Below are 17,975 nucleotides of genomic sequence, written 5' to 3'. Positions count from 1 at the left end.
ACCAGAGTATACGTCGCATCTGAGTATAAGTCGCACCAGAGTATAAGTCGCATCTGAGTATAAGTCGCACCAGAGTATAAGTCGCATCTGAGTATAAGTCGCACCAGAGTATAAGTCGCACCAGAGTATAAGTCGCACCAGAGTATAAGTCGCATCTGAGTATAAGTCGCACCAGAGTATAAGTCACACCAGAGTATAAGTCGCACCAGAGTATAAGTCGCACCTGAGTATAAGTCGCACCAGAGTATAAGTCGCATCTGAGTATAAGTCGCACCAGAGTATAAGTCGCACCTGAGTATAAGTCGCACCAGAGTATAAGTCGCACCTGAGCATAAGTCGCACCAGCCAAAAAATGCATAATAATAAAGAAAAAAAAATAGATATTTCACATATAAATCACATCTTAAGTCGCACCCCTGGCCAAACTAAGAAAAAAGTGCGACTTATAGTCCAGAAAATACAGTACTTGCATATAACTCCATGCTATCCCGACATTAACCTGTTAGCATAGTTGGTAACCTTTAAATCCCATTAATTTGAATATTTCTTCCTATTTTCCACCATTATTGTCTCTATTCACTCTGTCTTGTTACAAAATGCTTTCTGTATAACTCAATGCTATATCTACATTAGCCTATCAGCGTAGTTGTTAGCCTCCAATTTCCATTAGTTTTAATGTTTCAACCTATTGTTCTAGGCGTGTTTGGCTCTATCTTGTTTGAAAATGCTTTGCCGCTCTTCTATCAGTCAATTTTCCGTCGAGTAATTGAGTAAAAGTAGAAAATGCCCATGATGTCTGTGTTCAGTGTCATGCGCAAAATGCCTCTCAGACCTGGCAACGCACTGTAACCCGCTCCGTGAGTTGGCATGCATCTTCCAGATCACGCGTGGTCAAAGGTAAACCTCGCTCTCTCGCTTATTCAATCTTTACTTTTATGGAGAAAAATGACCACGCTACTCGTCTCCAACTGCTTATGTGGCAAAAAAAAACAAAACACTATTTTTACATTAAATTTAAGCCATGTCATAATGCCGTTACCTCATCAAAAACTTATCTGAGTTGTGTTTTGTTTCATTCACACATGTTTGAGTAACACTTAATCTACATTTGTCTACATCTCCAAAGCTCAAAATGCTCTGTTTCACCTTGTGATGTCATCAAGTGGTAGTTTTTTCAAGTTAACAGCTACATTTTACCTTTAGTTTAGTAGAGATTGACAATTCCAAGGCTGAAATGATCCAAATGATTCTAGTGAAGATGTGTGGAGTTTAAAAACACAGTGGAGCACCTCCTGTATCAACTCATGACATCACAAAGTGGAACAGAGTGTTTTCCATCTGAGATAAGAACTCACCCTAAATATGCAGGGTTTGTGTGTTAAACATGTGCGACTGAAACAAAACACAACTCCAGGTCTGTTTGTGATGAGGAAACAAGATCAGGACATGGGGCTGGTATGCCATTAAGCCTACCTATCTCCATGGAGACAAGCAAGTGACACCAAGCAAGTTACGGGCCAGATATGTGGAGAGGCGAGCAAAAGCATGTTATTCAAGTTATATGTTTTAGCAATAAAAACACCTGTACATTAATGAATGAAAAATTGATATGTTTAATGCCATACTGTGGAGCATTCTGAGCAAAGCAACAACAGCTCCATGTAGACAAGCAAGTCAGATCCTTCACAAGAAAGTTACGCAATGAAGCTTTAAAACTGAAGAGCTTAAGTGCATTAAACGTGTGCTTTTTTTAGACACTTTAGTCCTGGTTCTTCACATTGTTTACTTAAAATAACCAGTGGTGGAAGAAGTACTCGAGTTTGTTACTTAAGTAAAAGTACAGATACTGAAGCAAAAAAATACTCAAGAAAAAGTATCACATGAAAAAATCTAGTTAAGTATTAAAGTACAATTTAAAAATGTACTTAAAGAGTAAAATTAAAAGTATTTTGCGCAGATTTTGAGGTCTTATAAGGCTTCAAATATAACTAAATCTATTGTTGTTGTTTTTTTTATATACTGTGTAACATTCACGTGAGAGTTTCGTAACCTCTTTATCTCTATGCATATGTCCTTGCTTTGCTTGGAATGATCCACAGTATGGCATTAAACTTTTGTATTTGCATTTATTCAGATACATGACCTGAAAACAGCTCGATAACACACTTTCTCACTGTTCGCCGACTCTGTTCACGCTGTAGCCCGCTCCGGGAGTTGTCATGCGTCTTCCACATCACGCGTGGTCAAAGGTAAACCTTCGCTCTCTCTCTCTCTTATTCAATCTGTGTTACTTTTATGAAGAAAAATGTCCACGCTACTTCCCTCCAACTGCTTATGTGGCAAAAAAACCCACTTCGCACCGTGACCCGAGTCAATTTGCATAGCATTAGCCTGGAGCGGACCTGTAACCCAATTTATGAGGTGACGGGCTAGCTGTGGAGATGACATAACGTTAGCTTGGGTTTATTGTGCATTGGCCTTTTTAACTACACATGTATCATATAGTATAGTGCTAGCATTACATTTACTAGCATGTTCTCAGTCCCCATTACATCGATGCACCTGACACCTAGCTTATAACGATTTATAGTTTAGCTCCGTGGCTTTTGGACATATATAGACTGCTACGCTTTCCTGATACGGGCCGGATTCGCGTGTAAGCATTTTACAAACATTAATAAAGAAAATGGCATAAGGTGAGCTATAGGCTAATGCGCGCCCGGCCCATTTTATAAGACAAGAGAGCGCCATCTTGTTTTTATGGCGTGGTCGAGTCAGTGAACCAGGTGCATATTTCAAACTGACAAACATTTGAATTCATTTGCCAGTCAATAAAAACAGTATAGCTTCATTTTTTTATTTTATTTGAACCTTTAGAACAAGCACTTTTCCATTTTGGAGGTACTATATTTCAGAAAGTGAACCATTATGTTTACATTAAAGATGCACTTTGTAACGTTTCCATTGGAGGGTCTGCTACCTATTGTATTGCCTCGCCTGCAAACTTCCGCTGTATGGCATTAAATATATCTAGCTTGTATTGCATAAAAGCTATAGTGTACTTTTAAAGTCAAGAAAGCACTTTTATGAATGTAATATTTATTATCATTGCTTATAATTCCCTGCTAGCTTAATACTGCGAGGCTTATATGCTAATTCCTCTGTACATTGTATTATGAGTTGCCATCGCTAGCATCACAGATTATACAAGCACGTTTGGCCTGTCGAGTAAGAGGTAGATGTTGTTCCAGAAAAGTTCCACAGCGCAGCTTTAATGCCAGTAATCATCACTGTAATGGTTTGAATGTGTTTCTGGAATACGCTTTCAGATGAGCCGTCGCCGTGTGCCATGCTAACATTTGTTCTGCGGTCATTTGGCGCCTCTCGACAGCTGACGCTCGTAGCCCGATTTCACTGTCCAAAAAAATTGTGGACTGAACTCAGGGCTGTATTTACCGAGCCGTCACACAGGGGGCAGCGGAGAGACGCCCGATACGACGCCAGTACCACCGTCCAAAACCCTCACCAAAACAAACATAGCATAGCCAACTAGCTTAGCATCTACAGCCGTTCTGTTATAGCAAAACTCTCAGTCTGACACTTTATAACATAACATGAGAATGAAATATCAGCACAGTGGTTAAGCTTCGCCTCTCATCATGAAGGTACTGGGTTCAGTTCCTGGACTAAAATGTGGACTTTTTGTGTACTTTTACCTTGTAGTATAATGAGCATGAATACAATCTATTTTGCCTTATTTTGAATACAATTTAAAGATGCACCATGTGACATTTCTAGTGAAGGGTGTTCCGCCTGCTTGTCTCCATAGCGATTTTACTTTGATGGTACTTTGCCTGGAATGTTCCACCATACGGCATTAAATCTCAAGTTTGCTTTTAGTTCAATTACAGGTGTTGTTGTTGTTGAAAATACTACATCTGCTGCTTGTCTTCATGGAGATATACACGTTTAATGCCATACTACGGAACCTTCTAAACAAAGCAATAACATGTCCAAGGAGACAAGTAGGCAGAACCCCCCACCTGAAAAGTTAGTATTGTAGTTTACGGCTCAGCGTGCTTAAATTGCCCGACATGATATTGATTGACTGAAGAAGACCATGTGTTAGAGCAAAACAGCAGGAAATCTATAGTACAAGCGTGGATGACATATAGACGCCATTACATAGAGGAATAGACATGCCCCCTGCTATGCATTGTGGGAATTCTGCTAATAACTATGCACAACTTTGGATATTTTTGCTCTAAGTTAGCGTTAGGAGTTATGGTCACATTTGTATACACAGGTCCCTGGTTTATTGCGGGCGTTGCCGTCTAAAAATAACCCGCAATAGGCGAAATCCACGAAGTATCAGCTTTATTTTTTTACAATTATTCTATAAGTTTTGTAGCTGTAAAACCCCTCACCACACACTTTATACACTTTTCTCACACAACATTTTCTCACATTTCTCTCTCGTTTAAACACTCTCAAAGTTCAAACCTTCGTAGGCGCCTTTGTCGGTGCAGAACGTTTCATCGACATTGTGGGTTTTGTCAGGGAAGAAAAATTGCAAATGTACCCCAATCTGTGTAAACCCGAGTACACTTGGAAGTCGAAAAGCCAAATATTTTCTTGTACGTCTTTGAAGACTACGCCAATGTACACACTACTTCTATTAAGACCCAACAGACACTTCAACTAAAATAATCCTCGGTTGCTCTTATCAAACAAACTCACAAGTCAAGTGTCTCTCCAAACCCCCTCGTGTAACTCTCCTCCTGCATTACATTGTTTTTTTCCCATTTAGCCATGCGTGCGTCGATAGCATCCTTAGCTAACAACATCCTCCGTAAGTGCCTCTTATCGGAGGCTAGCACACTCCAGTCCGACTTAATCTTACCCGTAACCTTTCGCACTTCTTTTGATTTGATAAACTTAATACTTTTCATCAAGATGTAGCATTTGAAGACATTTTTGGCACCTGCCTTAAAGCTATCGGGACAAACTAATTAGCGAGTTGTTGATAAGTGCGGAAAGACCCATGCCGTTGCCGTAGTAACAGTGAAGGATTGGTTCTTTTTTGTTAAGTTTATGCCTGTTTTTCTTCCTCGAGGCGAGACTAATTAAGCAAATGAGAAAGGAACTAGAAAGGGTCACGCTTCCTTTGTTTTAGCCGGAGCGCGCAGAGCTTTTGTGGTAAAATGAGACGCTAAAGGTAATATTTCAAATGTAGTGCGTGAAATATATCTAAGAGAAGTGGAGTGCTTTGTTTTTGAACTCAAAAGGACGCAATACTAGAACACTAATCTTCATATGTTCACAGTTGTCCCATTACAGCGCCCTCTGTCTGTCAGATCCTCTCAGTCGCTAATGAAGTTTAAGACTAGTCTGAAAATGCACCTCTTCTCCCTGGCATTTAACACGAGCTATACAGGATATCTTTGTGTTTTATTGTCCTGTTCCTATGTATTATGCTATCTGTAAGTCGTTGTACATGTGCTATATAAATAAACTTGAATTGAATTGAATTATCTTGACGTTAAAGATGCACCGTGTGACTTTTCCTGCGGAGGTTCTGCTGCATATTTTTCTCCTTGGTGATGTGCTTGCTTTAAATAGAACATTCCGCAGTCTAATGCAAAATAGATACGTTTAATGCCATACAGTGGGGGATTCTAAGCAAAGCAACAGCATCTGTATGTGGATAAGCAAGTGTCCGACAAGAAAGTTCCACAGTTCAGCTTTAAATTTGAAGAGCTCAAGTACATGACATAAAGGTTTAGACTCGTTAGTCCTGGTTCTTCATATTGTTTGACTTAAAGTAACATATTTATTTTATTTAACCATTATTTTAACAGGCAAACATTAAAGGTGTAACCTGTGTGTCTCCATGGAGATGTTATTGCGTTGTATGGAATGTTCCAGAGTCACTTTTGTTGACTCCATAAATGTACTATATTTCATTTTGGTTTAAGTCTATACAACTTTAGATATTCAACATGCTCGTCTCCATAGCGATAGCTCAATTAAATACCATATTGTGGAACATTTCAAGCACACCAGCGACATCTCCTTGGAGACAGAAAAGTTACAGAGTGCACCTGAACTTTTATGAACTTATTGAGTTTCAAGGTACACTGTGAAGCTTTTCTGATGACAAGTCTGTTATTGGTTAGCCTGAAATGTTCCACAGTATGACATTAAACTTGTCTATATTGCATGTATTCAATCGCATTTGTTTTGATTGGTCAAAACTATAGATTCCCCCACTGGAAATGTTCCATAGTGCATCTTTACGATTAAAATCAAACTTATAGAACACTAGTTGGATAATTCCCAGCATTTTGTTTAAAGTTTTTTTTTTTTTTTTTTTTTTTTTTTTTATTAAAACAAATTACAAACAGTATACAAATATAACCCATAGTGTGATCAGATTTTAGCTTCAGACACTGTAATCAAATTCAAAAGACTTCCTGTTTTTTTTGTAACATAACCCGAGCTAAACACGGACTTATCTTTAACCTTTCTTCTTATTCACTGCAGCAAGACCAGATCACCCCCCAGACGTATAACTGACCATAGAACTGACCCGTAGACCTCGGCAAACGCAGCCCTCTTCCCCAATTGCCGGCCGCGTTGCATCTTGGGTAAATAAAACATTTATAGAGACTCGGTTAGTCTTGGCCTGTTGAGTCGGTAGCAGCTGTGACCATCAGCTGTTATAGAAGATGGAGGGATGAGGAACCAGCGAAGAAGAAGCAGGAAGTCAAAAGGATTCACCCAAATATCAGAGCGACGGGTTAGAGCGCTCATTACTCTTTGTTTAGTTTAGTTTTTATTGGAAGAGACGATGTACAGAGACTTTAAACTCATAAAAACAGAGATGTTCCAGACCAGATTATAGCCAAACAACGGTTCCCATCTGCAGTCCCTGAGAATTAGATTTTGCGTTTTATGTTTTTTTTGTTGTTTTTTAAATTATTTTTATTGAGCATTTATACAAAAAACTAAACAAAACAACAGTTACATCAGCAAGTGAATAGCATAATCATTCTGTGAGATGATTATATTGTATCAAATACTGCAGTTTCGACAAAATGGAACCAACAATTTACCCTTACTGGCTGAATTACACCGCTACCCTTTTAATTTACAGACAGTCCACAGCATTTTCCCATTTTTTAAACCGTTCACCGTTTTAAAGTCGGCATCTCGGATATTAAATTCTTTCACATTTGGACAGAAGGGGGCACCATTACGAACCCATTTTTACATTAAAGTCTTTGAACAACCGTATGACATTTGTGTGAACTTTCAAATCTACAACTATAAGCCCCAGAAGACAAAACAGCGGACTGGGAGACAGGGTTCAAAGTTCATATTTTAAATGTGTCCAGAAGAATTGGGTTTGGTTAGCAGCTTTTTGTACAGAATAAGACATGAGATTTTGTTGTCTGTGGATGAAATTAACCATATTTTCTGAACTATAAATCACACTTTTTTTTGTAGTTTGGCCGGGGGTGCGACTTATACTCAGATGCGACTTATATGTGAATTTTTTTTTTTTCTTTTCTTCATTATTATGCATTTTTGGCTGGTGCGACTTATACTCCGGAAAATACAGTACTCTATTGTGAGCATATACAAAGCATCGCCAGCATACATTTAGTTAACTGTAGTAACAAAAAGCAGAGTGTACGCACAGATGGGAGTGTGGAGTCTTGCATATGTAAAACAGCGTAGTTCTCTAATGCTAAAATGAAGGTCTTAAACGTTTTGTGACTAGAGACAATATGTGGGAGTTATAGATACAGACGCTAAATAGTAAAAGCCAGAAAGGCGTCCATCTGGCTTGGTTTTATCTCTTTGTTTCACACCTCAGGCTAAAAACAGCTACAGCTAATTTTTACGGCGTTTTTGTATATGCTACGATTGCGACGGAGAAATCCCATTCACGATTCAGCACCACGGACAGCGCTCTACACCCACAGTGAATTTATATGAACAAAATACCAACCAGACAAGTGCTTTTTACGCTAACCTGTATCATTTGAGTCTCAACTGGTGGGACAGAGACAATAAAGACAATAAAACAAAAAGCACTTTACACGAGTATTGCGTAGATTGAATGGATTTTGGACTTTGTATCGTAACCGTCTTCTCCGTCTCTGTTGTGTTGCAGTGGAGGGTTGCACAGACTGGTCGGTGGACTATAAGAGGTACCAGGCCTTATTGGGAGAGCCGGTGCGGATCCGCTGCGCCCTGTTCTACGGCTACATCCGAGCCAACTACAGCCTCGCCCAGAGCTCCGGCCTCAGCCTCATGTGGTACAAGAGCGCGGGACATGGCGACTTCGAGGAGCCGATCAGCTTCGACGGGACCCGCATGAGCAAAGAGGAGGACGCCATCTGGTTTAGACCGGCGGAACTGCAGGACGAGGGGTACTACTCGTGCGTGCTACGGTAAGAATATGTTTTTTTCCATGCACAAAGTTGAGAAAAATACGAAATAGGCTAAATTTATGATGATGAATATTACAAAATACTTTCAGTTATTGACAAAATTGAAATCATAGACATATTTTATGCAAATTTGGAACCTTAACATTATATTATTTGAAGTGTTTTAAAACATATAACTTGGTTCCATTAGCAAGAACCATGCCACAACAATGGTATCTCTCTGTGGATGGTGAGGTCCTCGGGCTGAAAGATGAACAAGAGACACGGGGTGAGAGGAAGGGGTCAAGAGAGGTGTTGCTGGGACAGGCTTGTATAAATAGGGCTTCCGGGTAATTAGAGGTGTGGCTGAGGTGAGCTGTGGTTCGCTGGAGAGGAGCAGAGGGTGCGCGGTCCTGCTCCTGAATCTCTGTCAATCGTAACTCCATTTGCTGTTGTTGTTTAACTTTCACTCAAAATTAAATATGTAATCCATTTTTTAAAAAGTTGCGTACATAAATATTTTGTCATCTTTGAGTAAATTGAGCCTTTAAGAAAAATACATTTGAATAAAAGTCAGTTCATAATCTAAAACTTTTAAACTGAGTCAGAAAGTAGCGCTTTTGATCGTTAGCCCTCCATTTTTTCCCCTTAATCCTTCAATCATCATCATAATTACACTTACCCTGGTGTTAAACTTGCTTACAGTAGGTTTCTCATTTGTATTTTAGCCACACCTCTCCTCTGAACAGACACACGGCTTTAGCTCACACTCCATTCACTCGTGTCGGCTCGTTTTGGGTGTAAACAATGGGCGCCGTGACGACTTATTGTGCACCGGTGCGGAAAGTGGCGTCCAGAGATTTGATTTTGGACGAAGAGCTTTGCGTTCTCTCTCTGTCTCTCTCCATTTACACAAACACATTAAGCGACAGCACTCATCAGAACCAGCGCGCATAGAAATGACAATAGCCCACAATATGGAGAGATTTGCAAATGTTTCACACATTTCTGGTGATATTTGTGTAAGTTATTGAGGTGCTAGTCCGGATTGGATATTTATGATCAGATTTGAGCATAATTGAAACAGGGGGCATTGCGCTAATCAAACTTTTTGTAGCTTTTTTACCATGTTATCATTATGTTCCCTCATCAAAAACATGCTCGAAGTGGTTCACGTTTGAGTAATCTAGCGGTCTGTCCCCGTCACTATTCGAACTCTCCTTACGATTAGCGCGAATGACTTGTTCTCTCCATTCTCACACTGCACACATATTGTTGTCAACACTGTAAACAGCTGCAACTATCGATCTCGACACCCCATCGCCTTTGGTAGTTGTATTGGTCAACACATTTTTACCCTCTTTCTCTCTCCTCTCTCCCTCTTTCCCTCTCTCCTCTCCTCTGCTGCTGAAGGTGTGATAGGTCTCTGCTCATGCTCCTATAGTCCACACATCCGGAGGGCATCTCCTCCTTTGACAGAGCCTATAATGTGTGGGTGCATGTTAGCTGAAGCGTTACCTATATGTCTCTATCTGTATCCAGAACACACACTCATCCGCTCCCCCACTGCAGATCTTCCCGAGTTCAGATGGGCGTGATTGACAGGTGGATTAGCCAATCACGGACACGCATGATCAGACTGTATCAAAACAAATATGGCTGCTTATGAGGAAAAAAGAAAGGAAAAAATGTATCACAGTTGACTTAAAAATTCCAAGCATCGATGAGTTTATAAGTGTTTTTCTAACAGCAACTAGCATGCTAACCACACACTGATTCTCTGACACTAAAATAATTTATAATTAGATGCAGACAGTACACAGCAGAGTTATTTTGACCTCAATACACAATATATATGCACAGGGGCCAGACAATCTTTGCTCAAATATATTGGAGGAAAAAAGCATGTACCGGCCCTTTAACTGCACAAATCCAGATGCATATTCTGAGCTGAAGTTATTTTAAGTCATGTGGTTTTTTGTTTCGCACTTGTATGATCACAGTGCTGTACACACACATGTGCACATACGTGTGACAGAAACACTCAGCTGCTGGAGATACCATCTGCCCCCAGGGACATGTACTTCTACTGTGTACTAGAGCATGTCTATAGGGAGAGAGAGGGGAGAGGGGGAGAAAGAGAAGGGGAAAGAGAGGGAGAGGGGGAGAGAAAGAGGGAGAGAGAGGGAGAGAGACAGAGAGAGGGAGGAGGCAGAGAGGGAAAGAGAGAGGAAGGGAGAGAGGGGGAGAAAGAGAGGGAGAGGGGGAGAGAGAAAGAGAGGGAGAGAGAGACAGAGAGAGGGAGGAGGCAGAGAGGGAAAGAGAGAGGAAGGGAGAGAGGGGGAGAAAGAGAGGGGGGACTGAGAAGGGGACAGAGAGAGACATAGAAGGGGAAATTGAGAGAAAGAGAGGGAGAGAGAGGGAGGAGTGAAAGAGAGAGGGGGAGAAAGAGAGGGAAAGAGAGAGGGGGAGAGACAGAGGGGGGGGAGAGGGAGAGGGAAAAAGAGACAGAGAGGGAGAGCTAGAGAGAGAGGGATGGAAAGAGAGGGAGTGCGTTGGTACTAAAATGATAATACTGTACATCTTTGGTCCATTTTCCTACTTTGACTTGATTTGAATGTCATTAAACCTTAAAAAGCGGTCAAGCCAATGTTTAGTAAATCAAATAAAACCTGGTATTGTATTAGATATTTTTATATCTGTGTAACATGTGAGGAGGAAACACAAGAGGAAACATGTCAAACATGTGTGTGTGTGTGTGTGTCTGTGTGTGTGTGCATGCGTAGGTGGGGGTGTGTGTGTGTCTGTGTGTGGGGGGGGTGGGTGTGTGTGTGTGTGGGGGGGGTGTGTGTGTGTGGGGGGGGGGGGGGGGGTGTAACAGCAGGAGATTACAGGCTGTAATGGAACATGTGCATGTGCTGGGATCCACTGCTTTTATCAGGATCCCACTGCTGCAATTCCTTTATCCCTCTCTTTTTTCTCCCTCTCTCTTCCTCACACTTCATCCTCTTCGTCTCTTGCCCTCTCTCTGTTGCCCCACTCTCTCTCACTCCCTCCTCTCCTTCTTTCTTCCTCTCTTTTGTCTCTCTCCCTCTTGCTCCCTCCTCGTCCTCTCTGTTGCCCCACTTTCTCTTCCTCTCACTCCCCCTCTTCCTCACTCTTCCACTCTCTCCCTCTCTCTTCCTCTCGCTCCCTCCTCTTCCTCCCTCTTCCACCCTCCCTGTCTCTCCCTTTCTCTTCCTCACGCTCCTTCTTCCTCGTCTCTCTTCCTCTCCTTCTCTCTTCGTCTCTCTTACTCTCCCCCTCCTCCTCTTATACTATAATCATCAATTTGGTGGATCGTACAGAAGGATTATATACTTACCCACAAGTGAGTCGAGAATGGACAATGTTACACACTCTTCACTATTTGAAGAGTGTGTAACAGCCATCTCAACCATCTTGACCATCCTGACCATCCCAACCATCTCGACCATCTCAACCATCTAGATCATCCCAACCATCCCAACATCTCGACCATCTCAACCATCTAGATCATCCCAACCATCCCCACCATCTCGACCATCTCAACCATCTTGACCATCCTGACCATCCCAACCATCTCGACCATCCCAATCATCTCGACCATCCCAACCATCTCGACCATCCCAACCATCTCGACCATCTCGACCATCCCAACCATCTTGACCATCCCAACCATCTCGACCATCCCGACCATCTCGACCATCTCGACCATCCCAACCATCTCGACCATCCCAACCATCTCGACCATCTCAACCATCTAGACCATCCCAACCATCTCGACCATCCCAACCATCTCGACCATCTCAACCATCTAGACCATCCCAACCATCCCAACCATCTCGACCATCCCAACCATCTCAACCATCTAGACCATCCCAACCATCTCAACCATCTAGACCATCCCAACCATCTCAACCATCTAGATCATCCCAACCATCCCAACCATCTCAACCATCTTGACCATCTCGACCATCCCAACTATGCCAGCCATCCTGAACATCTCGACCATCTCGACCATTTTGACCATCTCGATCATCATCCCAACTATGCCAACCATCCTAACCATCTCGACCATCCCAACCATTCCAACCACACTAAGTACACTAACCACCCCAACCACTGCAACTATCTCAACCATCCCATTCATCCCAACCACGCCGACCACCCGGACCATCTCGACCATCCCAACTATACTAACCATCCCAACCACCCCAATAATCCCAAACAAACTAAGCACATCAACCACATTAACAACCCCATCCAGCTCAACAATATCAACCACCCCAACCACCCCATCCACTTCAGCCACTCCAAACATCCCAACTATCCCAACCATACCAACCATACCAATCATCCCAACCTGAGTGTGTCCCAGTTTTGAATCTGGTCACCTTGCGCCAGAGTCACATGACCCGAAAGTAGTGAGGTGTGAGCTGTGTCTGAATGGCTCTGTGAATGAGTGCACTATAGAGCCGGCTATAGAGTGAATGAGGGGCTAGGGTGGACACACATACTGGTTACTGGCAACAACACGACTTGGAAATCGGTTTTATTTGAAAAAAAATTCTAAAATCCATATGGCACCATCCCACCATCCCGTTCAGGCAACTTTCTGAAATGCTTTTGGACTTAACTTTTTATCTTCTACAACTTTATAACAACTTTACAGCTTGTTAAAAAAAATAATGTTTATTTATGTACCGAGGGAAATGTATGCAGTTCTTTTGCAGCCACTTTAAATATTGTTTGTGATGCTTAAGGTGGAGCCAGGTTTGTGTCAAAACATTGGCAGCCATTTTGTTAGTGTTTAGTCAATTCTTGGATACAGTACACAGGCCTATATATTCAGGAGTTATTGGCAATTCTTCCTAACATTTTCTATAAAGGTTTGGTCCAATGAATTTGACACATCCATCTGACACTCGGTTAACATTGTCATTTTGAGTCAGGAGTACCTAGATAGATAGATACATACATACTGTAGATAAATAGATAGATAGATAAATGGATGGAAAGAAAGATAGAGAGATTACCTAAGATTTTGGTACTTTGAATGTAGATTTTGCAGACATTTTTACTCGTAATCCGGCATGTTTTTTTTTACATCAACGACCATGCCTCCTTCTCTGATTGGTTACTCCATTTGTCAAACACGGCCAAGTTAAATAAGAGAGACAGGCAATGTTCCCTCTAATTTTTGCACGAGTCTGAGCAAACACACAAACTCCTTGAGCGGCCCCATGGACCACTGTGAGCGACATCAGACGTGTGCACTGTGGTCATGCTGCATCGCATCCATCCAAGTTAAATGGTTTATTAAAAGAATCAAATTACCACATTTACATTTCTAACTATGGCAAAACATGAGCTTCCAACCAAACCAAGACAACTGTAAACTCCAATGTTGAAAACACACTTAACATTTTTATTATAAAGCTCTGACTTGTATTATGAGTATAAGCCATTGTGTGAAGCTTTTGCTGTGATTGAGTGAGATTGTCCTACTGTGTCTGGGACACAGTCCGTTAACTCTTTTTCAGTATATGACACGATCATTTGATTTTTACAACTCATAAACTAATGACAGTATCAATGACCAATACACACTGAGAGGAATCTGTATCTGCACACCCAGCTGCTCTATTACTGTACATTTACATATCATATCAAAACACAATATATAATGTGTCTTTGTATATAAAATATATTCAAAACAAGTGGTATGGGTCAAAATAAATATATATTTACAAACCACACACTGCAAACAGTGAACACACACACACTTCAAAATGTAAACAAATACACATTGGAAACTAAAAATACACTGTACATGTGACAGTGTGAGTCATTCTGTGACAGGTTGGAGGATCGAGTCCCGCTCGGACCAACTTCTGTCATTGTGTCCTTAGGCAAGACACTTCACCCAAGTGGTGTGTGCCTGATGATTGGTGGTGGTCGGGGGGACGTGGATTGGCATTAGCTAATGCTAATAATTACACATAATACATATTTGACCCACAATTAGGTCAATATCAGAATAAACCACGTTTACCGATCAAGAACAGCATCCAGTCCATCAAAACATAAGGTCCTCTGCTCCTGAGTCCACCATGAGATCTTCACTCGGTTCGACGAACCGCTCCGGGTCCGAGATGCCTCTAGTTTAACTTGTACAAACATCCACAGTGTCCTCGGTCACGTACTTCCTTTGTTTTGTCCGTTTTGTCATGTTTAAAACGCAAAACTGCTACAAAACAGTGCGTAACAGTGCGCCCGAGGGCGGGCTGTCGGAATGTTAAGGGGTTAAACACTTAGCATCATTAGCGAGTTTTCACTCCACATCGGCCACGTCAGCTAAAACTCTGGTAGCGGCGCATGAGGAGCCTGTCAATGACGTTGATAAGCTGCGCAAACACGTATGTGAATCACATAATTGGCTGGAGCAGCTCGTCCCCGGTCACACGCACTGACTCACACTGAAAAATAGCGCAGAATAAATTGTTGTGTGTTTATTTTATTTTCAACTCCGGTTCGATTTTTTTGTGCGCAGCACAGATTTTCTGTGCGCAGAGACCGTGTCAGCAGTGCGCAATTGAGCACGCGCGCAGTTTGGAGGGAACAGTGGAGACAGGATAAGTTTACAGACCAACTCATCTGGGCAGGTAAGAAGAATGGATGAATATATAGATCAACCTTTAACACCCAAAGAGCCATTTGGAGCCGGTTTCTATGGAAAAGAAAATACTGAGAGCCGCAAATACTTTTTGACATCTCACAGGATTGAGGAAAGAGGGAGGATGGGGCAGGAGAGTATAAAGACACTCTATATATATATTTTTTACTTTTATGCTTTGTAGAAACAGCTACAGTGTGTTGCTTATGAAATCCATGAAGAGCTAATTTTATTTATGTAATGAACACACTTTGAACATTTTGAACTCTTTAAAAAATAATAATAAAAAAAATAAATTAAAAAAAAACAGCTGAGTTGAAGGTCTCTTTCAAATAAATTAAAAAGCTGAACTTAAATTATTCATGTAGCAAACAAAAAATGCCATGAGCCGTCATCCTTATATCGCCTTTGGGCTGTCAGAGCCTGTAGCGGAGCCTTGACCTGAATTTAATAAATAAATTGGGGAAAAAATGCACTAAGTCATTAAACAGTAAAAAATAAATATTTGCACAGCATCTGCAAATCGGGGCTATACAAAGTCACTTTCATCTTTACACAGGACTGTAAGCTGATGAGGCCTGAGCGGTGTTTCAAGATCACAGTAATCTTCCAATTTAGAACTACTATTTTAAAAAAAACTAACACAAATAAAATTCACTTCAATTAAATACTTGCAATTTATTTTTCCAAGCCACGGGGAGCTACAGTGTAAGGATCAAAGAGCCACATGCAGCTCCGGAGCCACGGGTTGCCGACCTCTGAGATATATAAACAGATAGATGGAGAAGCAGCCTATTGTGCACGTTTTAGGTTGATGGCTGTATCTTAAACGCCTGAATTAAATATATATCCTTTCCCTATATACAGACAGACAGTAGCTCAGCTGGTGGAGTGTCTGCCTGCTGATGCGAAGGTTGGTGGTCTGAATCCCGCTCTGCACATAAAACATCATTAGTAGAGCATTCAGATCCACTGACCCACAGGTTGCCAGTGCAATTCCAGCTCTCACAGGTTAATGCTGTCATTGTGTCCATGGGCAAGACACTTAACCCACCTTGACCCCAGTGTCTGTGTACACTGGTGTGTGAATATGTGTGTGAATGGGTGAGTGGTTCCTTGATGTAAAGCTCTTTGTGTGACTTGAAGGGGGAAAAGCAATATACAAAGATCTGACCATGATTTTTTTTTTTTTTATTGATTAATTTATTTTTTTTTACATTCTGAATTTACCGAGTAGAAATGTCACTTAGCCTACTTCTCTGTTTAAAAACGAGTCATATTTTTTCTAATCTCTAGTATGTATTTTAAAGTGAATGCGGTAACATCTGTGGAAAAGTATGTAATAAATCTGCAGATAAAATAAAATAAATAAATACATTTTAAAAATAAAAAAAAATCTGTAGGTATTTGTCCAATAAAACCCAAAAAATCTAGATTTTGACTTCACATAAAATGCATTTGTAAAACTTTTCTAACCAGGCTCTGCTATCACTCACATGTATCTGAGTGGTTTTCATTTGCTAAAACTACCTAGATGTTTCCTATTTTGTGGCATTGTGTAGTTAATCCTCACTTCTCCATTGAAATCACATTATGTTCCACTTCACTTTTGCTTCCAGATGCCTCCATTCTGAATCTTTTTTGTTTACAATGTTTGCCTCCTCATGTGTTTCCTATAGGTTGATATTTAGTATGGACTGGGGGCATTCTGCCACTCTGGCCCCATTGATTGTCATTTAACACCATTATGTACAACCAGGCGCTCTTATTGGCGAGACTGTCAGCATTAAAAACACATAACATTGACATTTACTGAGAGGGCCTATGCATTAATATTACCCACAATTCTCCACTGACACAAAAGCCCCATTCAATTCATACATGCATGCATTTAATTACCACACTGCCTGTTCCTATACATCTTATCCCTTTAGTTCTCATTTGATATAGGGTGAATTTTAATGCCTTAATCCTACGCTCGCATGCATAAAATAAAATAAAAATCACCGGACAATTTCCCAGCATGCCCTTGACGCGGTTGCGATTGGTTGTTTCCGTTTGATTAAGCCGGGATGAAATGGCTCGCGGCGACTCTGAGACCTTTGGACCGGAGTGTGATGTCACCGTGATCTCGACCAATCGGAGAAATCGCACAGAAGGTCAGGCGTTAGATATGAGGCAAGACTACCAATGTGTTTGTACTGGGGTTTCATATAGAGGCAAGTGTGGGCAAGATTAAATGTCCTTGTGTACATTCTTTGAACAGTCTGTGATCTAAAAAATATGTAGCAACAAGACAACAAGATTTTTTAAAATTTATCTATTTATTTTGCACATAAATAACTTAAATAAATAATATATATATAGTATGTATTTTGTATTATTATTGCGAAATCAAAACACATATATTACAAGTGGCATTGGCTGAAATAAGTCACAAAATTATATATTTATTTATATCAGTATAGGGATCTTATTGTATGGCCCACACATGACATCAAAACAAACTATTAAAAAAAAAATAAAAAAAATAAAAATTATTAAAAAAAATTCTAACTATTGCATTTAATTTTAAAATCAAACTTATTTAGTTCTCAAATTTCTTTAGTTGATCAGTTGTTATGAATAATATAGTGGCTCTAACATGGAGCCCTGTGGAACCTTGACCTTTAGTCAAAAGTTCCTAAAAAGTACCTATGTTGTAAGTTTTTTTTTATTTTTTTTATTAGCAACTAGACCCCACAGGTATAAATTCATCGGATTGATTGTTTAAAATGTAATATAGTGGCATGGCCTTGATTACTTTTCAACCCAATTATTTTCCTGACAGAGAT

At 40.6% G+C, this 17,975-nt stretch overlaps 1 protein-coding gene across 2 annotated transcripts in view; it reads left to right on the top strand.

Annotated features, from left to right (window-relative positions):
- Positions 1–17,975, top strand: part of LOC117385172 (interleukin-1 receptor accessory protein-like 1) — a 309,308-nt gene that overhangs the window by 118,753 nt on the left and 172,580 nt on the right. The window contains exon 2 of one of the 2 annotated variants that reach the window (XM_033982445.2): positions 8,186–8,465. In XM_033982445.2, coding sequence (XP_033838336.2) covers positions 8,186–8,465 — 280 coding nt within the window. Of the gene's footprint in view, positions 1–8,185; positions 8,466–17,975 lie in introns of those variants that run through there. The other variant, XR_008649013.1, reaches the window with a different exon arrangement.

This window comes from Periophthalmus magnuspinnatus, chromosome 2 (genome assembly GCF_009829125.3).
Source record: "Periophthalmus magnuspinnatus isolate fPerMag1 chromosome 2, fPerMag1.2.pri, whole genome shotgun sequence".
Classification (NCBI taxonomy): Eukaryota; Metazoa; Chordata; class Actinopteri; order Gobiiformes; family Gobiidae; genus Periophthalmus; species Periophthalmus magnuspinnatus.
The sequence above is the reverse complement of the archived record's forward strand: the minus strand, read 5'-3'. Positions and strand labels throughout refer to the sequence as shown.